Raw genomic sequence first — 24,963 nt, 5'->3', positions numbered from 1 at the left:
TTATATGAAGTCGATACATTTACGCCACAAAATTTCATACTAAAATTTCATAAAACTACTTGACACAAACAAATGCAGCACAACACACTATTGCTCATGAAAGTCAATGCAGTCTTGGATGTTGAAATCACACAAACTCAATACATTACATCCTTATAAGCAGACCTTTCAGTAGAAAAAGTTTCCCTTTCAAACTAATACTAGCATCAAGATTACGGCCCTTCAATAATACCTATAAAGATTGACTAAAATCTTACTGGTCCAATACAGTACTATACACACAGTAGAATCTCACAAAATAAACCGCTCATTATTAGCTCTCTCAAAATATGAAAAAGACCAGCTTGTACATGATGAGATTCGAATATAAATGAGTGCAATTTCGTAAATGTACAAGAGGTGGTCACACAGCAAGGTCTACTTAGTGCCAAGTAGTTCTCTCTTATCATTGTTGAAATAGCCATTATCAACCAGCCAATGTGATGAATAATTTCTGTCTTGTGAATCTGTTATGGTGATATGAGTCTTTCAGTCGAGAAACATGCCAAGCGCCATTTTTAAAGTGTCAGAAATCGCAATTGAAAAATAATAATAATAATAAAAACAATATTAATAATAATAATAATTATTATTATTATAATATTGATAATATTGATAATAATAGTGATATAAATAATTTGAAAATTGGCAATTTTCAATTGCGACTTCTGACACTTTTTAAAAATGGCGCTTGGCATGTTTCTCGACTGAAAGACTCGTATGGTAATTGACTTTTTAGCATCATTTAAACTGATCATTATATTCTTTGGTGATGACACACATTTAATACTTGATAAAATGTCCATATCATTGGAAGGACTGCTAATTGATATAATTTCAAATTTCAAGTACAGCATTATATTTTTTCTGATCTCTGCTTATTGATCAACTGTATTCATACCTCTGTAACGAAACATAAAATCATACAATTGAGAGATTCTACTGTAGTGACTACGTGCCGTAAGTTCGACTAAACCACCACTTTCAATTCTCATCATCTCAATCTTTGTACACATATCTAAATCAGTAACAAAACATACCTATAATTTGCACCAGTACACATATCTAAATCAGTAACAAAACATACCTATAATTTGCACCACATTTGAAACAGTAGTCAAATACTGTACTATAGTAGAAAATAATTATCTAAAATATAAATAAACTTTTTTGAAAAGATCAAGAAGGGTAAGACAGTGCCGAAACTAGTACTAGGACTTTACATATTCATGACGGCATTCCTGTACAGTAGACAGTCCATAAAAGCTAAATTCTATTCCATCTCTTTCGAGTTGAATAAATTCCACCAGTCGAGAGGAATTTAAGGATCAAAATGCCCTTGCTTACCATTCTTAGATCTTGGTGTTTTAACACTTTTACCCCCAACGCTATTTGGAACTTTCCAACCCTTAACCCCCAGGTTTTTTCTTTTTCCAAGCACATTTTGCAATATATTTTTTTTTAAATTGCTCTAACAGCCTTAATTTTCATCATAGGTCAGGTTGGCCTCATTAATTTGGAAAATGCCAGAAGTTTCTCATAAAGTTATCAAAAAAAAAAAAAAAAAAAAAAAATGTAAAAAAAGTTTTTTGCAAGGACACAGGTACGTCCATGGGGGTAAAGGGATGAGTTCTGTGAAACGTACCAGTACGTCCATTGGGGGTAAATGGGTTAAACGCAACCCTTTCCCCAAACCCAACACAAAGCATGGTATATACTTACTCACCCTGGTGGGCAGGTGCCTGTCCCTGAGGCCCACCATCGTTGTAACCGCGACCATGACCATGATTGAACACTGCTGCTGCGGCCGCAGTGCTCTCGCTCGTCATCTGGTTGTAGTTGTATTGACCCCAGGAACTGTAATCGGCCGAGGTCTTCCCCCCAGGCTGAGGAGCCGCTGCAGCAGCTAAATTGGGTGACGGGGCACCGGGCGCTCCTGTCACCAGGGCGCCGAGGGGAGCGTTACGTCCGTATGGATCCCCTGTAACGGTTGTGGACTCGTAAAAGTGACCATTTAAACCAATCGACTCCTGAATCCCTACCTCTCAAATTACATTTGACCAAATCACGCAAGTTTCAATTCTATCTGAAGAATGAAATCTTTCAACTTCATCATATAAAATAATTCTCTTTAATTTGCATCAACTTGAAAAAGAATGAACATGCTTGACGATTCTTTTAAAATTGAAAATTTAACATTCTACAATTTCTGACTTAAAGAAAATATGCCACTTTTAATGAAAGTGATAATTTGACCTTGAAAATCACTCATCCTACAATAATAATTTATAAGAATAAAAGACTATATTATACTGATATAATACTAGTAAAAAGAACAACAATAAATGTGATAAAGTCCCAAGAAAAAAAAAAGCATCAACTACAAAATATTGTACCATCGATTCTCCAGACTCAATTCGGAGGACCACATGCACCAGAGTTAAAGAGAAGAGAGAGAACACTTATCCAGACACACATGTTATCTCTGTCTGTACTAAAGCCTCTGGATTAAACTAGAAAAGTGTATCTAAGAGCTGAACACATTAACAACAAGGCACTTTGTGCTGTAATGGAAGAACACACATGGTAAGATATGTATTTTAAGAAATTTTGAGACTAACATTAAAATTTAGTGATAAAATCTTCTCCATTATACAGTAAGCTATCAAATGTACAGGTAGAGAGAAGAAGCTATTAACTGTATGGGTGGAGATTTTTCCATGCAATTAATTTTTTAAAAAATCATAAGAAATAAAAGTTTAAACTTTGTATATTACATAAACACCTCTCTACTTACTAAACTACAGTCCTAAGAATCAACAGATGATTAAAATTACACAATGCACTGCATGAAGAGTCCAATTTTAAATATAGTTTACTTTTTAAAAAGTCCCTCCCGAATCCAGCCCGCCCTTGGAATAATGATCTCAATGTCCTTGGCAAGACAATATTAGCACCTCAGTGGTCCAGTAGAACCAGTCTCCCTATATGAAATGGCCTCTTCACTATTTGTTTCCTTCCAATACAGAAGTGGTTAAAAAAACTTAATACCCACATGCAAACTAAAAGCTAACTTGCTCAAAAGCTCAGACCTCTGACCAAGGAGACAAACATAACACGACTACTAAACCTTGACCTAATACACAACTACAATATTTCATTAATAAAGAACTGTAGAACATTTTAAAAGAATTTCACATATATGCTTCTAACACACTGCAGAAGTTTATTGTCTTGAAAGAATTAGGTGATTGGGAAAAAAAAAACTTGTACCAGATATATAGAAATGTAAGATGCATGTCTATTATGGCTGCTTTCATCTATCTATTCTAGCCGATATAAAAAAACCAAAGGGGACTTTAATTCTCTTCGCTCCTCCCACCCTGACGAGGGATTCAACCGAGTCTGGACCCAATAATGTAAAATGAAATGGCACAAAAAAAATGCATGTCTATTATGGCTGCTATCATCTATCTATTCTAGCCGATATAAAAAAAACCTAAGGGGACTTTAATTCTCTTCGCTCCACCCACCCTGACGAGGGATTCAACCGAGTCTGGACCCAATAATGTAAAATGAAACAGCTCAAAATAAAAAATAGTTCCTGTGACTATCCACGTTGTGCCTTCCGATAACAACAACGACCCCCTTGGCTTTAATAATCAAGAGAGATTAAATCACTCTCAAGCTGACTAAGGAGTCCCTTTCTCTTTTTACAACTATCACTGCGAGTAACCATATTTCATTCACTTTTTTAATTTACAAGACTCAACTTGGAAAATTCTTTTATGCAGCTCTTGTAAATATCTGAAAAACTTCAATTTTACCTTTGCTATCAATATCATGTAATTTAGGACTTTGCTTTGTTCTTGTTAAGAGAAATTTTCCTCATTGTTAATCAGAATTTTTCCGCTATTATGAATAAAATCCTAAAAATATAACACGACCAAGATTTACCTCGCCAATAACCCCAAAATTAAGGGACCCTATTCCGAAAGAAACATTCTAAACTGGAACAAAAGCAACCAGTGATGGAGTGCCTGAAGTAAACTTTAAAACAGCTTGTACAGAAAACGGAAACAAGTGTACAAGCCCATTAAACGACAGTCTTTGATAACATCATACAAACATACCAAGCCACTTCCCCCACTTTTGGGGGGTAACAGACATTAAACAAATGAAACAAAAAAGGGGACCTCTCCTCTCTATATTCCTCCCAGCCAGAGAAGGGACTCAACCAAGTTTGGCTGGTACTGCTAGGGTGCCACAGCCCACCCTCCCCCGTTATCCACCACAGATGAAGCTCCATAACGCTGAATCCCCTACTGTTACTACCTCCGCGGTCATCTAAGGCACCGGAGGAAGCAGCAGGGCCTATCGGAACTGCGTCACAATCGCTCGCTATTCATTCCTATTTCTAGCACGCTCTCTTGCCTCTCTCACATCTATCCTCCTATCAACCAGCTCTGATAAAGCCTCAATAAATCCGCCCAGAATTTCAGAACTGTACAAGCTATAAAAACATAAGTTGCAGTTTGCTTTGATAATTAGTATTTTGCATGAAGGGCCTACCATTCCATAGAGCAATATTTTAGGGTATATATTCAGAATAATTAACACCAACAACACAACAGGTCTGTGTCGATACGATGAAGCAATCATATAACACAAGGCCTGAAAGATTTACAAACTCACAGCCTCTACAATGTTTAGACCACTTCCATAAGGCTAAAATTACTCCTACATCTACTACACGCCTCAAGAAGGCTAAAATCACCGACATACAACACCCAATAATTGTGAATGCACCTTTTGTAAAGACACGAAGGCATACAGTTATTCCAGATCAAAATATAAAGCACAACAAACTCAGACATAAAGGAGTGTCATGTTGACGCATACCTCTATGTAAGTAAATTATGAAATGCTTCACTAATAATAGGATTTTTTTTATTCAGCTTTATATAACGAATGCTTTCCTATATTTGTCTAGCCATGAATAGTTACTATTGCCTATTCTTTCAAAGCTAAAATAAACAAGCCTTTAGTTATAAAAAAACTGGGGGTCTGAGTTTTATTGGGCATATCCATTATTTGCAGTTGTATGCATGTTACCTACTTCTGCAAATGGCAAGATCTAACACTATGCCAAATACAGATTATGATTAACAATTAACAATCCTATTTTCTCATTCCCTTTACAATAATTTGCAGTTGTGTGTTACCTAATTCTGCAAATGAAAAAATCTAACAGTATGCCAACAACAGCATATGTTTTACCAATTTGCAATCCTTTTTTCCCATCTTACAAACTTGCAAAGCAGCCATGATTATATAAGCCACTCGAATGTATTTCCAGACTATGGATCTGGACAAGCCTGTCCGAGAATGCTTATTTAAACGCAAAACCACCACCCAAAACCGTACCTTTTACACAAGACGCAAGTGGTGTATCAACTCTCAGAATTGTGATACGATCTAGTGCGCAAGCTGGTATAGATGATAATGAAACATCTCATCAAAGTGGAGTTGAATCAGTGGAACTTCAAAAGTTCAAAGTTGGAGCAAATATTTTTATGTTAACCAGGCTGACACGAGTCTTTTTATAGTTTATTTATGAAAGATCTGTTTTTGACATAGTTGATAGTTTATATATGACATATCTATTTTGACGTTACTGTTTTTATTGTTAATTTGTTCTCATCACTTATTTCCTTACTTCCTTTCCTCACTGGGCAAGGCTAGTTTTCCCTATTGGAGCCCTTGGGCTTATAGCATCTTGCTTTTCCAACTAGGGTTGTAGCTTGGCTAGTAATAATAATGATAATAATAAGTGTCACTTTCCACCAACGAGACTTTGCACGTTAAGCTCTACTTCAGTTACGCAGCAAGTGGTGAGATTCAGACATCAGGTGAAAGATTGAACATGCGCACCACAGGTAGAGGCCTCTAATTCCAGAATGCTTATTGTTGGTGGGGATAAAATTTTCTTGTTCATGGAAATACGGCAATATAAAAGCACATTTTTATTTCGTAAAATAAAAATGTGGTACTGGAATGTCGCAACATTTTGTGCACAGTAGTAAGGTACGTTACAAGATTAAACTACTAGAAAAATCCTACTCGAATGTGTCATCTGTATGTTGCCAATATTTTGTAACCATTAGACACTGTGTGCCAAGATAAAAATACAATTGGAACTATTAGGTGTTTAAGAGTAAGCTATACTACAGGATTTTCCATTATAACAAGGACAAACCACCAACTTTCTGGACAAGTTTTAGGAACTACTGCAAGCATATATAAACAAATAGGCCTACAGAATGATGTAAAGATAACAAGTTTTCTAAAGTATAAACCTATATAAGCATAAGCTTTTTGCATCCCCACTAGTATTCAAAACAACCTTCAAGGCTGGACAAGCCAACTCACTCACAGAAGCTTGACAAAGATTAAAATTTACCAAACCCAACCTCTTTACGACATTCTGATCGGATTGTGCATCGGGATTTCTCGAACGTGAGAATATGACAATGGGCTTCTCCCTAAAGTGAGAATATGACAATGGGCTTCCCTCAACAGTGAGAATGTGACAATGGGCTTCCCTCAACAGTGAGAATGTGACAATGGGCTTCCCTCAACAGTGAGAATACGACAATGGGCTTCCCTCAACAGTGAGAATACGACAATGGGCTTCCCTCAACAGTGAGAATACGACAATGGGCTTCCCTCAACAGTGAGAATGTGACAATGGGCTTCCCTCAACAGTGAGAATGTGACAATGGGCTTCCCTCAACAGTGAGAATGTGACAATGGGCTTCCCTCAAAAGTGAGAATAAGAGACAATGGGCTTCCCACTAAAGTGAGAATATAAGACAATGGGCTTCCCTCAAAAGTGAGAGTATGACTATGGGCTTCCCTCAACAGTGAGAATGTGACAATGGGCTTCCCTCAACAGTGAGAATGTGACAATGGGCTTCCCTCAACAGTGAGAATATGACAATGGGCTTCCCTCAACAGTGAAAATATGACAATGGGCTTCCCTCAAAAGTGAGAATACGACAATGGGCTTCCCTCCAAAGTGAGAATGTGACAATGGGCTTCCCTTCAAAGTGAGAATGTGACAATGGGCTTCCCTCCAAAGTGAGAATGTGACAATGGGCTTCCCTCCAAAGTGAGAATGTGTCAATGGGCTTCCCTCAAAAGTGAGAATGTGACAATGGGCTTCCCTCCAAAGTGAGAATGTGACAATGGGCTTCCCTCCAAAGTGAGAATGTGACAATGGGCTTCCCTCCAAAGTGAGAATGTGACAATGGGCTTCCCTCAAAAGTGAGAATATGACAATGGGCTTCCTTTCAAAGTGAGAATATGACAATGGGCTTCCCTCCAAAGTGAGAATGTGACAATGGGCTTCCCTCAACAGTGAGAATGTGACAATGGGCTTCCCTCAACAGTGAGAATACGACAATGGGCTTCCCTCCAAAGTGAGAATGTGACAATGGGCTTCCCTCAAAAGTGAGAATACGACAATGGGCTTCCCTCCAAAGTGAGAATGTGACAATGGGCTTCCCTCCAAAGTGAGAATGTGACAATGGGCTTCCCTCCAAAGTGAGAATGTGACAATGGGCTTCCCTCCAAAGTGAGAATGTGTCAATGGGCTTCCCTCAAAAGTGAGAATGTGACAATGGGCTTCCCTCAACAGTGAGAATGTGTCAATGGGCTTCCCTCAAAAGTGAGAATGTGACAATGGGCTTCCCTCCAAAGTGAGAATGTGACAATGGGCTTCCCTCAACAGTGAGAATGTGACAATGGGCTTCCCTCAACAGTGAGAATATGACAATGGGCTTCCCTCAACAGTGAAAATATGACAATGGGCTTCCCTCAACAGTGAAAATATGACAATGGGCTTCCCTCAAAAGTGAGAATACGACAATGGGCTTCCCTCCAAAGTGAGAATGTGACAATGGGCTTCCCTCCAAAGTGAGAATGTGACAATGGGCTTCCCTCCAAAGTGAGAATGTGTCAATGGGCTTCCCTCAAAAGTGAGAATGTGACAATGGGCTTCCCTCCAAAGTGAGAATGTGACAATGGGCTTCCCTCCAAAGTGAGAATGTGACAATGGGCTTCCCTCCAAAGTGAGAATGTGACAATGGGCTTCCCTCCAAAGTGAGAATGTGACAATGGGCTTCCCTCCAAAGTGAGAATGTGTCAATGGGCTTCCCTCAAAAGTGAGAATGTGACAATGGGCTTCCCTCAAAAGTGAGAATGTGACAATGGGCTTCCCTCCAAAGTGAGAATGTGACAATGGGCTTCCCTCCAAAGTGAGAATGTGACAATGGGCTTCCCTCCAAAGTGAGAATGTGACAATGGGCTTCCCTCAAAAGTGAGAATATGACAATGGGCTTCCCTCAAGAGTGAGAATATGACAATGGGCTTCCCTCAAGAGTGAGAATATGACAATGGGCTTCCCTCAAGAGTGAGAATATGACAATGGGCTTCCCTCAAAAGTGAGAATATGAGACAATGGGCTTCCCACTAAAGTGAGAATATGAGACAATGGGCTTCCCTCAAAAGTGAGAGTATGACTATGGGCTTCCCTCAAAAGTGAGAATATGACAATGGGCTTCCCTCAACATGAGAATATGACAATGGGCTTCCCTCAACAGTGAGAATATGACAATGGGCTTCCCTCAACAGTGAGAATATGACAATGGGCTTCCCTCAACAGTGAGAATATGAGACAATGGGCTTCCCACTAAAGTGAGAATATAAGACAATGGGCTTCCCTCAAAAGTGAGAATATAAGACAATGGGCTTCCCTCAAAAGTGAGAGTATGACTATGGGCTTCCCTCAAAAGTAAGAATATGACAATGGGCTTCCCTCAACATGAGAATATGACAATGGGCTTCACTCAACAGTGAGAATATGACAATGGGCTTCCCTCAAAAGTGAGAATGTGACAATGGGCTTCCCTCAACAGTGAGAATGTGACAATGGGCTTCCCCCAACAGTGAGAATACGACAATGGGCTTCCCCCAACAGTGAGAATACGACAATGGGCTTCCCTCAACAGTGAGAATGTGACAATGGGCTTCCCTCAACAGTGAGAATATGACAATGGGCTTCACTCAACAGTGAGAATATGACAATGGGCTTCACTCAACAGTGAGAATATGACAATGGGCTTCCCTCAAAAGTGAGAATGTGACAATGGGCTTCCCTCAACAGTGAGAATGTGATAATGGGCTTCCCCCAACAGTGAGAATGTGACAATGGGCTTCCCCCAACAGTGAGAATGTGACAATGGGCTTCCCTCCAAAGTGAGAATGTGACAATGGGCTTCCCTCCAAAGTGAGAATGTGACAATGGGCTTCCCTCAAAAGTGAGAATATGACAATGGGCTTCCCTCAAAAGTGAGAATATGACAATGGGCTTCCCTCAAAAGTGAGAATATGACAATGGGCTTCCCTCAAGAGTGAGAATATGACAATGGGCTTCCCTCAAAAGTGAGAATATGAGACAATGGGCTTCCCACTAAAGTGAGAATATGAGACAATGGGCTTCCCTCAAAAGTGAGAATATGAGACAATGGGCTTCCCTCAAAAGTGAGATTATGACAATGGGCTTCCCTCAACAGTGAGAATATGACAATGGGCTTCCCTCAACAGTGAGAATATGACAATGGGCTTCCCTCAACAGTGAGAATATGACAATGGGCTTCCCTCAAAAGTGAGAATATGAGACAATGGGCTTCCCACTAAAGTGAGAATATAAGACAATGGGCTTCCCTCAAAAGTGAGAGTATGACTATGGGCTTCCCTCAAAAGTAAGAATATGACAATGGGCTTCCCTCAACATGAGAATATGACAATGGGCTTCACTCAACAGTGAGAATATGACAATGGGCTTCCCTCAACAGTGAGAATATGACAATGGGCTTCCCTCAACATGAGAATATGACAATGGGCTTCACTCAACAGTGAGAATATGACAATGGGCTTCCCTCAACAGTGAGAATATGACAATAGGCTTCCCTCAACAGTGAGAATATGACAATGGGCTTCCCTCAACAGTGAGAATATGACAATGGGCTTCCCTCAACAGTGAGAATATGACAATGGGCTTCCCTCAACAGTGAGAATATGAGACAATGGGCTTCCCACTAAAGTGAGAATATAAGACAATGGGCTTCCCACTAAAGTGAGAATATAAGACAATGGGCTTCCCTCAAAAGTGAGAGTATGACTATGGGCTTCCCTCAAAAGTAAGAATATGACAATGGGCTTCCCTCAACATGAGAATATGACAATGGGCTTCACTCAACAGTGAGAATATGACAATGGGCTTCCCTCAACAGTGAGAATATGACAATGGGCTTCCCTCAACAGTGAGAATATGACAATGGGCTTCCCTCAACAGTGAGAATATGACAATGGGCTTCCCTCAAAAGTGAGAATATGAGACAAAGGGCTTCCCCCTAAAGTGAGAATATAAGACAATGGGCTTCCCTCAACAGTGAGAATATGACAATGGGCTTCCCTCAAAAGTGAGAATATAAGACAATGGGCTTCCCTCAAAAGTGAGAGTATGACTATGGGCTTCCCTCAAAAGTGAGAGTATGACTATGGGCTTCCCTCAAAAGTAAGAATATGACAATGGGCTTCCCTCAACATGAGAATATGACAATGGGCTTCACTCAACAGTGAGAATATGACAATGGGCTTCCCTCAAAAGTGAGAATATGAGACAATGGGCTTCCCCCTAAAGTGAGAATATAAGACAATGGGCTTCCCTCAACAGTGAGAATATGACAATGGGCTTCCCTCAACAGTGAGAATATGAGACAATGGGCTTCCCACTATAGTGAGAATATAAGACAATGGGCTTCCCTCAAAAGTGAGAGTATGACTATGGGCTTCCCTCAACATGAGAATATGACAATGGGCTTCCCTCAACAGTGAGAATATGACAATGGGCTTCCCTCAACAGTGAGAATATGACAATGGGCTTCCCTCAACAGTGAGAATATGACAATGGGCTTCCCTCAACATGAGAATATGACAATGGGCTTCCCTCAACATGAGAATATGACAATGGGCTTCACTCAACAGTGAGAATATGACAATGGGCTTCCCTCAACAGTGAGAATATGACAATGGGCTTCCCTCAACAGTGAGAATATGACAATGGGCTTCCCTCAACAGTGAGAATATGACAATGGGCTTCCCTCAACAGTGAGAGTATGACAATGGGCTTCCCTCAACATGAGAATATGATTGATTGATTGATTGAAAGTTTTCTGGCATCCTGACATCTAAGGTCATTGACGCCGATACCATTTACTGTATATGAAAATTAAAAGAGAATTCGATTAAAACCATAAAAATTAAGAAGTCATTAAAATAGTTAAATAGTTTTCAGAAGACCTGCTTCTGAAATAAATCTAAAAATTCCGCTCGCATAGTAAGACACATCATGTCCAAGAATCTTGGCAAGGATAAACCTGCCATCCTCACCTTGAGCCTCAAACAGATATCTATTTCTTAAGTTAGTAAAATTAGGGCATTCGGTCAACAAATGCCTCACTGTTAAAGGTACTAAGCAGTCCTCGCAATACGGTTGGTGTTGGCCCTTCAGCAGAAACTCGTGTGTCAACCGTGTGTGACCAATACGGAGACGACAAAGAGTTGTCTCCCATTTTCGGGGAATCATGTTATACCTCCAAGGTGATATGATATTTGTTACTTCCCTCATTTTATTGCCGTCTTGACTGTCCCAGTGCTGTTGCCATTTATCACAAACCAATTTCTTGATGTAGGGTAGGAGATCGTTACATGGAATGGGATACCTCCTTGGTAACAACTCGGATGCCGCATTCTTCGCCAGTAAATCTGCCTTCTCATTCCCAGACACACCTACATGTGCTGGAACCCAACAAAATCGAACAGTTATACCTTTCCGTCCAATAATAAAAAGCCATTCTAAAATCTTTAAAACTAGAGGGTTACTAGAATTAAAAACTTCTAAAGCTTGAAGAACACTCCTTGCATCACTAAAAACTGTAAAATTACCCTCCTTTTCCAAAGCTATTTTCTCAATAGCGGTTAATATGCCATACAGTTCGGCAGTAAATATGGAAGCTGTTAGAGGAAGTGCACCTCTACAATTAAAATCATTACTATGTACTCCAAATCCAACGCCAGCATCAGATTTGGAGCCATCAGTATATATATAAGTCGATCCCCTATGTTCTTCGACATGTTCCATAAAAAGAGACCTGGATTCTAAGTCAGTCATATTCTTCTTAACTCCAATAAAGTATTTACAAAATGATATGTCAGGTAATTTCCATGGAGGTGTTGATGATACCTTGAATGGAAGTACCTTATTTCTAATTATATCCAGACTACTTAAAAATTGTTTCACCCGAAAGCCATAAGGTTGAGGAGATTTTGGATGCAACTCAAAGTATGATGCGTGTCTTACAAGGCTTGCAGTCTGAAAGGCTAGAGAGCTAGGGAGTCTTTGCAATCTAAACCAATACCGAAGAATGGAAGACATTCGGTAAAGGTCTAGAGGTAACTCTCCAGCATCAACAAGGAGACTTGGGATAGGCGAGGTTTTAAAAGCTCCAGTAGATAATCTAATACCTGCATGATGTATCGAGTCTAATATTTTTAACCGGCTTGGGGTGGCTGAAGAATATACCTCACAACCATAACTAATTTTGGAAAAAATCAAGGCCTTATATAATTTTAAAATAGTATTGCGGTCTGCTCCCCATGATGTATGGGACAATACTTTTAAGATATTCAGAGCTTCAACACATTTAGCTTTTAGCGCTTTTAGGTGAGAAACCCATGTAAGTCTACAGTCAAATATCAAACCTAAAAATTTGGTTTCCGATACACATGGTATCCGTTGACCTTTAATGTATATATCCGGGTCTGGATGTACTCCCCGGATACGACAAAAATGGACAATGGTAGTTTTACTTGTCGAGAACTTAAATCCATTCATGTCAGCCCACTGGATAATTTTATCAATAGAGAGTTGGATTTTTCTCTCAACCATTGCCATTCTAGTGCCAGCAAATGATATTGAGAGATCATCCACAAATAATGTTGAGAGAACATCCTGGGGAATGGCTGAGGATATCCCATTAATTGCTAGTCCAAAAAGGGTTACACTCAGCACACTACCCTGAGGAACTCCTTCTTCCTGGCACTTACTCTCTGATAGAGTTTCCCCCACTCTCACTTGAAAAACTCTACGTGAAAGAAATGCCTGAATAAATAGTGGCAGCTCTCCTCTCAATCCCAATTCATGAATGGTTTTAAGAATACCATATCTCCATGTGGTATCATATGCCTTTTCAAGGTCAAAAAATACTGTAACATGGTGCTGTTTGGAAGCAAAGGCTTCACAAATAGATGACTCAAGTCGTATCAACACATCAGTCGTTGAGTGCATTTTTCGGAATCCACATTGAATCTGTGATAAAATACCTTTCTTTTCAAGGTACCATATCAGCCTTGCATTGACCATCTTCTCCATGATTTTACATAAACAAGATGTCAATGCAATAGGACGATAGTTTGCTGCTAAAAACTTGTCTTTACCGGGTTTTAAAAAGGCTAAAATAATGGCTAGTTCCCAAACACTAGGGTAGCTATGATCATGCCATATTCTATTAATAATGCTTAAAATAAATAGCTTTGTATTAAAATGTACATGTTTAATCATTGCATATGGAATTCCATCGGGTCCAGGGGCTGTATCGTTGCAATGAGCAAGTGCGGAATCAAATTCTCTTTCTGTGAAAGGAGAATTATACGACTCTTCCCTTCTTGTTGCAAAATTTAAAATTTTCTTTTCTTCAGTGCTCCTATACTGGTGACCAGGGGCTCCTTCACACTTGCTGGATACATTTGAAAAATGATTAGCCAGGGCATTGCTAACTTCATTTGCTTCAGTTACATACTGGCCATTCACCTTCAACACTGGTGGTGGGTTGGGGGTGAATTTGCCAGCTATCTTTTTTACTTTCCTCCACACAGAAGATGGTGGTGTTCTACTGTTAATAGAGGAAACAAAAGACATCCATGACTGACGCCTTGCTTCTTTCATGGCACGACGGAACTGTGCTCTACATTTCTTGTACATTATTAAATTCTCATCAGTTCTGCGTCTACGCAATCGTGTTAGAGATCTTCTTGTGGCTCTGTGGAGTGCAGTTAGTTCTGAAGACCACCACGGGACTGGTCGTCGTTTGAATAACCCTGTTGTTTTGGGAATTGAATTGACTCCTGCTGTATGAAGAGTTCCATTCAGTAGGTCTATGGCATCATCAACACTTTCAAACTGTTCTGCTCTCCCTTCGATTTCACTTAGCTCACAAAATTTAACCCAGTCTGCCTTGTCTAGATTCCAACGTGGCGATCTTTGCAAAGGCGGACCCTTGTTGGTGTTTATAATGATTGGTGCATGATCACTAGTATGCCAATCATCTAATGTCCTCCAATCAAAATCAAGAAGGCAGTTAGAGCTTGCAATTGAAAGGTCAATGCATGACAAAGTACCTGTCTGAACATGGAAGTGTGTGGGCTCTCCTGTATTAAGGAGTCCCACATCCTCATTCTCCACAATTGATGAGATAATATTGCCCCTTGTGTTGGCCAAAACATCACCCCATAAAGGATGTCTACCATTCATATCTCCCAGTAAGAGAAAAGGTTGAGGGAGTTGTTGAATGACCTCTGCTAAATCACCATATAAAATATTATCATTTGGAGGTAAGTACAGAGAGCATATTGTATATTTTCTCCCTATATCAATTTGTACAACAACTGCCTGCAGGGTTGTACGTATAGACATGGGTATTTGGGGAACATCTCGACGAATGTACATGAGACTTCCGCCATGGCTCCCTGCTTGTTGATTATATGGTGTTCTATAGCTAACATACTGTCGAGGACTAGGAGTGTTAGAATCAAGCATACTTTCCTGTAGACATACAATTATGGGGGAATGCTCATGAATTAGGAGCTCAAGTTCTTCATATTTCGCCCTCAAACCCTGACAGTTCCATTGCAAAATGGAGGAGAAAACTATGGATTATTTCTGGAAGACATCTTGGATGAGGTCTTCCCATTAGCAGTTTTTAATGTAACATTATTACCAGTAGGTTTCTTCAGAGGTGGTCTTGTTATGTTGGGTTTAACGTTGGTGATTTTCTTTGTATTCTTTTTATCTATTTGTTGAGGTGGATGGTGGACCTCAACTTGAATTTCTGATTTATTCAGTCCATCTTCTGGTTCATTAGAAACATCAACAGACAAAACATCAAATTTATTTGATGTCATAACCTTAACGTTTCTAATGGAGGGTGGAGAGAGATGGAGGTCTCTCTCTTTTGCGATTAATAGATGGTGGGATTCGAGGTTTTTGCACCTTTCCCACAACAGGTGCATCAGGTAAGTTAGTCTTAAGTGGAACCTCCATCAGATCAGGCAAGGACATGGCCTGAGAGAGGTTTGTATTACTTTTTGTAATGGCGGCTGAAGGCTGTAGAGCAATGGGCAATGACCTAGTGTTAATACACCGTGGTAAAGCCTCAGGAGGGGATAAGGTTACCTCGTTATTTGACATTTTGTCAGATAGTATACTTTTTTTGGAGCTATTGGCAGTGCTAGGTTGGTTTGATTTTAATGCCTTAGCATATGTATTTGATTTATTTAATAATCTTTTGGCATGGGTCACACTTATGTGTTCTAAGTTTGATTTGTTGAGGGCAGCTTCCTCCAACTTATATAGCTCGCAAATCTTGTCTGTGGATTTGTGATTCGAGCTGCAATTTAAACACCTGGCTCCAAGTGCACACTCTCCATGGTAAGATTTGGAGCAAATACCACACATCTTCTCATTTTTGCAAACTTTGGACGGGTGCCCAAATTTAAAACAATTAAAGCATTGCAATGGCTTCTGCTTGAAGGGTCTTACTTTAATCCTTTCGTTCTCGATAATAATATGAAAAGGTACATCAGCATCCTGGAACGTAAGGATTATCATTGATGTACCTGGGACTTTATGAACTTTCCAAACATTTAATGGACACATGGCCAGTATCTCCTCCTCTGTAAAATCATATAGGTCTCTGTTAAAAACTACGCCCCTTCCGTAGCTAAAATTTAGGTGGGGTTTGACATCTAACTTAATGTCATCATTATTTATTTTCATATTGGACAATATTACCGACTGTGTACTGGATTTGGAATGGATAAGGAAACTATTTTTTTCCGAAACGAGATATATCGCCTGGTGCAATAGTTCCTACTTTTTTCTGAATCAATTTGCATATTTTAAAATAATTCCCTGTAACCCCCTTTGATTCAGCTATAAGCCACATCGGTGGTTTTGGATTTCTCTGGGAGGGCATGACTAAATCTGTGCCTTTTTCCAACCAATCGGCAGGCCTGTACACATCTAAATCTTTTGGTACCTTATCGCAGAGAGCAGCCGCGACATTCAAGTTATTAATTTTAATATTATTCAAATTACTTATTGCACTAAATGCTTCGTCATAACTACTATAAGATATCCATGAATCCCAAGTTTCATCCTTATTTCTTTTATGCATCCATAGCATTCAAATGCTTTACATAGATCATCATAATTTGTTTTTATTGAAATTTGTGTAACATGGAGGATTCGAAGTTTCCTCGTGTTACCCAAATTACTCGATTTAGAAATATCAGTAGAATGGTCCTTTCCCGTTCCGAAGTCATCAACAGAGCTATCCCTTATCACATTAGCAGAGGTCGTCAACAGTGCCGGGGGAGAGTCAGCGTATCCAGGGGATGGGGGTTCGTTCCTTAAAGAATCCATAATAGTAAAGAGAGGGAAAAGAGTTAGTTTGATGTACCTGCTCGAGAATGTTAGGCCATCACGCGTCGGAAAGGAAATTTGCACTCTCTACTATCGGCACAATGAGAGTATACTTCCCAGATGGTCCACTCCATACCCTACCCGAAGGATAGCATCAAAACAGATATAGAGGCACAGGTGTAAGCTGAACCCGCCTGTTAGGACTGAGACCAAGAAATTATGGAATCATCCTCCCCATATCTATAATGACAGGCTTCCGGCCAAAAGCCGAGAGTCCTACCCCAAGCATTGGATCCCCCTGGATTCCGAAGACCCAACACTTGAGAATAGTTCCGCCAAAAAGGTCCAAACCATCTTCGGGATGGCTGAAATCATCCAATACTCTCATATATAGCTTTGAATGCAAACACCTCCCAACCGCGATACCTCCTCCCACTCATCAAAGCAAGCAGCAATAAAGGATGTATGAACATCCCCGCCGGGGCTACAATGGATGTGAAAACATCCAAGCCATAGGAGAAAAGAAAAAAAAAAAAATAAATAAATATATATGTACATAATATATACACACATATAATGAGGGAAATTTTTCTCATAGAGTTTGGAAAGCAAGACTAAAGAAAGTTTGTGAAATTAGGATAAGGTTGAAGTAGTATTGAGAAAAAGAAAAAGGTAAAAGAGAGAAATTTAGATTCGAACTGGGGGAGCAATTTCCCCAAGTTCGAGAGCCCTCTTGCCCGTCACCAGGTTTCAGCACGGGAATTAAATGCCGTGCTGAAGCTTAATGACTTCATCAAGGCATTCTCTCATTAAGAGGGATGAGAATATGACAATGGGCTTCACTCAACAGTGAGAATATGACAATGGGCTTCCCTCAACAGTGAGAATATGACAATGGGCTTCCCTCAAGAGTGAGAATATGACAATGGGCTTCCCTCAACAGTGAGAATATGACAATGGGCTTCCCTCAAGAGTGAGAATATGACAATGGGCTTCCCTCAAAAGTGAGAATATGAGACAATGGGCTTCCCTCAAAAATGAGAATATGAGACAATGGGCTTCCCCCTAAAGTGAGAATATGAGACAATGGGCTTCCCTCAACAGTGAGAATATGACAATGGGCTTCCCTCAAAAGTGAGAATATGACTATGGCTTCCCTCAACATGAGAATATGACAATGGGCTTCCCTCAACAGTGAGAATATGACTATGGGCTTCCCTCAACAGTGAGAATATGACAATGGGCTTCCCTCAACAGTGAGAATATGACAATGGGCTTCCCTCAAAGTGAGAATATGACAATGGGCTTCCCTCCAAAGTGAGAATATGACAATGGGCTTCCCTCCAAAGTGAGAATATGACAATGGGCTTCCCTCCAAAGTGAGAATATGACAATGGGCTTCCCTCCAAAGTGAGAATATGACAATGGGCTTCCCTCCAAAGTGAGAATATGACAATGGGCTTCACTCCAGTAAGAATATGACAATGGGCTTCCCTCCTAAGTAAGAATATGACAATGGGCTTCGCTCTAAAGTGCAAATATGACAATGGGCTTCCCTCAAAGTGAAAATATGACAATGGGCTTCCCTCAAAGTGCGAATATGACAATGGGCTTCCCTCAAAGTGAGAATATGACAATGGGCTTCCCTCAACAGTGAGAATATGACAATGGCTTCCCTCAACAGTGAGAATATGACAATGGCTTCCCTCAACAGTGAGAATATGACAATGGGGTTCCCTCAACAGTGAGAATATGACAATGGGGTTCCCTCAACAGTGAAAATATGACAATGGGCTTCCCTCAACAGTGAAAATATGACAATGGGCTTCCCTCAACAGTGCGAATATGACAATGGGTTCCCTCAACAGTGAGAATATGACAATGGGCTTCCCTCAACAGTGCGAATATGACAATGGGCTTCCCTCAACAGTGCGAATATGACAATGGGCTTCCCTCAACAGTGAGAATATGACAATGGGCTTCCCTCAACAGTGAGAATATGACAATGGGCTTCCCTCAACAGTGAGAATATGACAATGGGCTTCCCTCAACAGTGAGAATATGACAATGGGCTTCCCTCAACAGTGCGAATATGACAATGGGCTTCCCTCCAAAGTGCGAATATGACAATGGGCTTCCCTCCAAAGTGCGAATATGACAATGGGCTTCCCTCAACAGTGAGAATATGACAATGGGCTTCCCTCAACAGTGAGAATATGACAATGGGCTTCCCTCAACAGTGAGAATATGACAATGGGCTTCCCTCAACAGTGAGAATATGACAATGGGCTTCCCTCAACAGTGAGAATATGACAATGGGCTTCCCTCAACAGTGAGAATATGACAATGGGCTTCCCTCAACAGTGAGAATATGACAATGGGCTTCCCTCAACAGTGAGAATATGACAATGGGCTTCCCTCAAAAGTGAGAATATGACAATGGGCTTCCCTCAAAAGTGAGAATATGACAATGGGCTTCCCTCAAAAGTGAGAATATGACAATGGGCTTCCCTCAAAAGAAAGAATATGACAATGGGCTTCCCTCAAACGTGAAAAGTGAGAATATGACAATGGGCTTCCCTCAAACGTGAAAAGTGAGAATATGACAATGGGCTTCCCTCAAACCTGAAAAGTGAGAATATGACAATGGGCTTCCCTCAAAAGTGAGAATATGACAATGGGCTTCCCTCAAAAGCGAGAATATGCAATGGGCTTCCCTCCAAAATGCGAATATGAAAATGGGCTTCCCTCCAAAGAGCGGAATATGACAATGGGCTTCCCTCCAAAGTGCGAATATGAAAATGGGCTTCCCTCAAAAGTGAGAATATGACAATGGGCTTCCCTCAAAAGTGAGAATATGACAATGGGCTTCCCTCAAAAGTAAGAATATGACAATGGGCTTCCCTCAAAAGTGAAGTGAGAATATGACAATGGGCTTCCCTCAAAAGTGAAAAGTGAGAATATGACAATGGGCTTCCCTCAAAAGGGAGAATATGACAACGGGCTTCCCTCAACGGTGAGAATATGACAATGGGCTTCCCTCAAAAGTGAAAAGTGAGAATAAGACAATGGGCTTCCCTCAAAAGTGAAAAGTGAGAATAAGACAATGGGCTTCCCTCCAAAGTGAGAATATGACAATGGGCTTCCCTCAAAAGTGAGAATTGGACAATGGGCTTCCCTCAAAGTGAGAATATGACAATGGGCTTCCCTCCAAAGTGAGAATATGACAATGGGCTTCCCTCAAAAGTGAGAATATGACAATGGGCTTCCCTCCAAAGTGAGAATATGACAATGGGCTTCCCGCAACAGTGAGAATATGACAATGGGCTTCCCGCAACAGTGAGAATATGACAATGGGCTTCCCGCAACAGTGAGAATATGACAATGGGCTTCCCGCAACAGTGAGAATATGACAATGGGCTTCCCGCAACAGTGAGAATATGACAATGGGCTTCCCTCAACAGTGAGAATATGACAATGGGCTTCCCTCAACAGTGAGAATATGACAATGGGCTTCCCTCAACAGTGAGAATATGACAATGGGCTTCCCTCAACAGTGAGAATATGACAATGGGCTTCCCTCAACAGTGAGAATATGACAATGGGCTTCCCTCCAAAGTAGGAATATGACAATGGGCTTCCCTCAACAGTGAGAATATGACAATGGGCTTCCCTCAACAGTGAGAATATGACAATGGGCTTCCCTCAAAGTAAGAATATGACAATGGGCTTCCCTCAACCAGTGAGAATATGACAATGGGCTTCCCTCAACAGTGAGAATATGACAATGGGCTTCCCTCAACAGTGAGAATATGACAATGGGCTTCCCTCAACAGTGAGAATATGACAATGGGCTTCCCTCAACAGTGAGAATATGACAATGGGCTTCCCTCAACAGTGAGAATATGACAATGGGCTTCCCTCAACAGTGAGAATATGACAATGGGCTTCCCTCAACAGTGAGAATATGACAATGGGCTTCCCTCAACAGTGAGAATATGACAATGGGCTTCCCTCAAAGTAGGAATATGACAATGGGCTTCCCTCAACAGTGAGAATATGACAATGGGCTTCCCTCAACAGTGAAAATATGACAATGGGCTTCCCTCAAAAGTAAGAATATGACAATGGGCTTCCCACACCAGTGAGAATATAACAATGGGCTTCCCTCAAAAGTGAGAATATGACAATTGGCTTCCCTCAAAAGTGAGAAAATGACAATGGGCTTCTCTCAAAAGTGAGAATATGACAATGAGCCTCCCTCAAAAGTGAGAATATGACAATGGGCTTCCCTCAAAAGTGAAAATATGACAATGAGCCTCCCTCAAAAGTGAGAATATGATAATGGGCTTCCCTCAAAAGTGAGAATATGACAATGGTCTTCCCTCAAAAGTGAGAATATGACAATGGGCTTCCCTCAAAAGTGAGAATATGACAATGGGCTTCCCTCCAAAGTGAGTATATGACAATGGGCTTCCCTCAAAAGAAAGAATATGACAATGGGCTTCCCACAACAGTGAGAATATGACATACGGGGTTCCCTCAAAAGTGAGAATATGACATACGGGCTTCCCTCAAAAGTGAGAATATGACATACGGGCTTCCCTCAAAAGAAAGAATATGACAATGGGCTTCCCTCAAAAGTGAGAATATGACATACGGGCTTCCCTCAAAAGTGAGAATATGACATACGGGCTTCCCTCAAAAGTGAGAATATGACATACGGGCTTCCCTCAACAGTGAGAATATGACAATGGGCTTCCCTCAAAAGTGAGAATATGACAATGGGCTTCCCTCAAAAGTAAGAATATGACAATGGGCTTCCCTCAACAGTGAGAACATGACAATGGGCTTCCCTCAAAGGTGAGCATATGACAATGGGCTTCCTCAAAGGTGAGCATATGACAATGGGCTTCCTCAAAGGTGAGCATATGACAATGGGCTTCCTCAAAGGTGAGCATATGACAATGGGCTTCCTCAAAGGTGAGCATATGACAATGGGCTTCCTCAAAGGTGAGCATATGACAATGGGCTTCCCTCAAAGGTGAGCATATGACAATGGGCTTCCTCAAAGGTGAGCATATGACAATGGGCTTCCCTCAAAGGTGAGCATATGACAATGGGCTTCCTCAAAGGTGAGCATATGACAATGGGCTTCCTCAAAGGTGAGCATATGACAATGGGCTTCCTCAAAGGTGAGCATATGACAATGGGCTTCCTCAAAGGTGAGCATATGACAATGGGCTTCCTCAAAGGTGAGCATATGACAATGGGCTTCCCTCAAAGGTGAGCATATGACAATGGGCTTCCTCAAAGGTGAGCATATGACAACGGGCTTCCTCAAAAGTAAGAGTATGACAATGGGCTTCCCTCAAAAGTAAGAATATGACAATGGGCTTCCCTCAAAAGTGAGAATATGACAATGGGCTTCCCTCAAAAGTGAGAATATGACAATGAGCTTCCCTCAAAAGTGAGAATATGACAATGAGCTTCTCAGTAATGAACGCATGTTAATATCCTCTTCTTTAATGTAAAGACCAGTTCAAGAAGATATTATATGGGACATCGGTAGTATTTCAATAGCTGAAGCACAACCAGTAAAATATATATTCATATAAAGGTTCTTGTGGTTACAAAAATTAAAATATTTCCTGATGATCCACTATTCTGATCCTAACAAAAAATTTTGATTCTAGCAAAATAAATTACAATTGTCATTCCATAATGCCAGACAAGAGTAAAGTTAAGAAAAAAATTCACATAGCAAACCACTTTCTCAAGTTGTGTCAACAATATAGTAACTCATTGTCAGACCATGACATTGTTGCTATTAAAAAGGGTTAAGTGAAAAATCTTGTACATGCATATCACCCACAAACCACAAATAAGAAATTTATTAAAAAAAATCCTAGAATTCCACTAACACACAGGAAGTTTCATAAATTCACATTGTAGGTGTCCTATCAGGTAATAAGATGAAAAACTGAACCCTTCAGCTGTAAGTAAATAAAGATGAAATGCATACTTGGTTTACACAACTTAAATGCTCAAGACAATACTATGATGGTGTGTAACAATGAGGGGTAAATCTCCCATTGCCAACTATAAAATAATGTTAATTATTAACCCTTTTACCCCCGGGGTTTTTGGAAATTTCCAACCCTTAACCCCCAGGGGGTTATTTTTTTCCCAGCACATTTTGCAGTATATTTTTTTTAAATTGCTCTAACAGCCTTAATTTTTGTCATAGAGAGGTCAGGTTGGTCTCATTCTCTTGGAAAGTGCCTGAAGTTTCTCAAAAAATTATCAAAAATATGAAAAAAAAAATGTTATAGCATTTTTTTGCAAGGACGTATCGGTACGTCCATGGGGGTAAAGGGATGGCTTTTGTTTAACGTACCAGTACGTCCTTTGGGGGTAAAAGGGTTAAGCATGCTCGATCCCAGAGTGAATGTTTCAAAACAAGAGGTACATTTCAAAAGGAAAGAAATTTTCCGTTATCGTATATCACTACTTCAAAATTTACTTCCTACCTCACTTATTTTATACCTTCAAGGTCAAAGAAAAATCATTCCTTGGAATATCTTCAGCATTACAATACCTTTTTTGTACCTTTAAAAATTTAGAAGTTACCGGGATGAAAGCCAAATTTTCAAAACAAGAGGTACATTTTAAAAGTTAAAGAATTTTCTGTCTTGTATGTATACCATGACCTCAAAATTTACTTCCTATTCTATTTTACATCTTTAAGGTCGTCAAGGAAAAATCACCCGCTACAATATCTTTACCATTACAATATTGTTCTGTACCTTAAAAATTTAAAAGTTAGCGAGATGAAAGCCAAATTTTAAGGCTAGAATTCACCATCCTCCTTTTAGAACTACAAATGTTAAGGATCTTTGAAATGCATAAGGAAACTTACTAAATAAAGTAATTTCTCTATGGGTCTGAGATCCTGTGGCAGAGCAAGTTCGATATCCAAGAGCATATGAGGGTTATTTAAAAAAAAAATGGAAATCACGCGTGTTAGTACTAAAATCATTATAAATATAGTTTGGCTCGCTCTCTCTCTCTCTCTCTCTCTCTCTCTCTCTCTCTCTCTCTCTCTCTCTCTCTCTCTCTCTCTCTCTCTCTCTATATATATATATATATATATATATATATATATATATATATTTCAGGCACGCTCAGTTCTCCCCTTCCCACGAGTAGGGAAGGGACGAAGTGGTCATACCCTGATTGCTTGTGCGTGTGTGTGCATATCTATCTAAATATTTAGCTGTCATTTTCGAGGGTCGCGTACACTAGTGTGTGTGTCTGTATATATATATATATATATATATATATATATATATATATATATATAAATATATATATATATATATGTATATATATATGTATGTATGTATATATATACATATATATATATATAAATATATATATATATATATATATATATATATATATATATATATATATATATATATACATATATATATATATATTCCACGTGTAAGATTCCTGTACCTTTGTTTGAACCAAGAAAGACTGGAACAACAGGTTGATCGACTTATTCGCAGAAGAGAAATTGATACGGCTTTTAATAATACAGACTTACATAACAACCCCAGGAAAGTCTGTTTCATGATTCATTTTAATATATTACATTCACAAAGCTGTTTTACTTCGTTTAATGTTTATGAGTTTAGATTAAATACAGGTATTTTATGCATGATTTTACTTGCATATCTTACATCGTAAAATTGTATGTAAAGTGTTTACTATGTAATCAGCGGAATGCCTGTTATATTATTATTATTATTACTTGCCAAGCTACAACCCTAGTTGGAAAAGCAGGATGCTATAAGCCCAGGGACTCTAACAGGGTAACTAACCCAGTGAGGAAAGGAAAAGAGGAAAAATAAAATATTTTAAGAATAACAACATTGAAATGAAATATATATCTCCCTATATAAACTATATAAACTTTAACAAAACAAGAGGAAGAAAAATTAGATAGAATAGTGTGCCCGAGT

General features: G+C 39.7%; 1 protein-coding gene across 7 annotated transcripts in view; it reads right to left on the bottom strand.

Annotated features, from left to right (window-relative positions):
- The window catches only part of LOC137614404 (heterogeneous nuclear ribonucleoprotein 27C-like), a 66,625-nt gene that overhangs the window by 8,124 nt on the left and 33,538 nt on the right, over positions 1-24,963 (bottom strand). For 5 of the 7 annotated variants that reach the window (XM_068344204.1, XM_068344203.1, XM_068344200.1 and 2 more), the window contains one exon: positions 1,766-2,020. In XM_068344204.1, coding sequence (XP_068200305.1) covers positions 1,766-2,020 — 255 coding nt within the window. Of the gene's footprint in view, positions 1-1,761; positions 2,021-24,963 lie in introns of all 7 variants that reach the window. The other 2 variants (XM_068344205.1, XM_068344206.1) reach the window with 1 other exon arrangement.

Source organism: Palaemon carinicauda, chromosome 20 (genome assembly GCF_036898095.1).
Source record: "Palaemon carinicauda isolate YSFRI2023 chromosome 20, ASM3689809v2, whole genome shotgun sequence".
Lineage (NCBI taxonomy): Eukaryota > Metazoa > Arthropoda > Malacostraca > Decapoda > Palaemonidae > Palaemon > Palaemon carinicauda.
The sequence above is the reverse complement of the archived record's forward strand: the minus strand, read 5'-3'. Positions and strand labels throughout refer to the sequence as shown.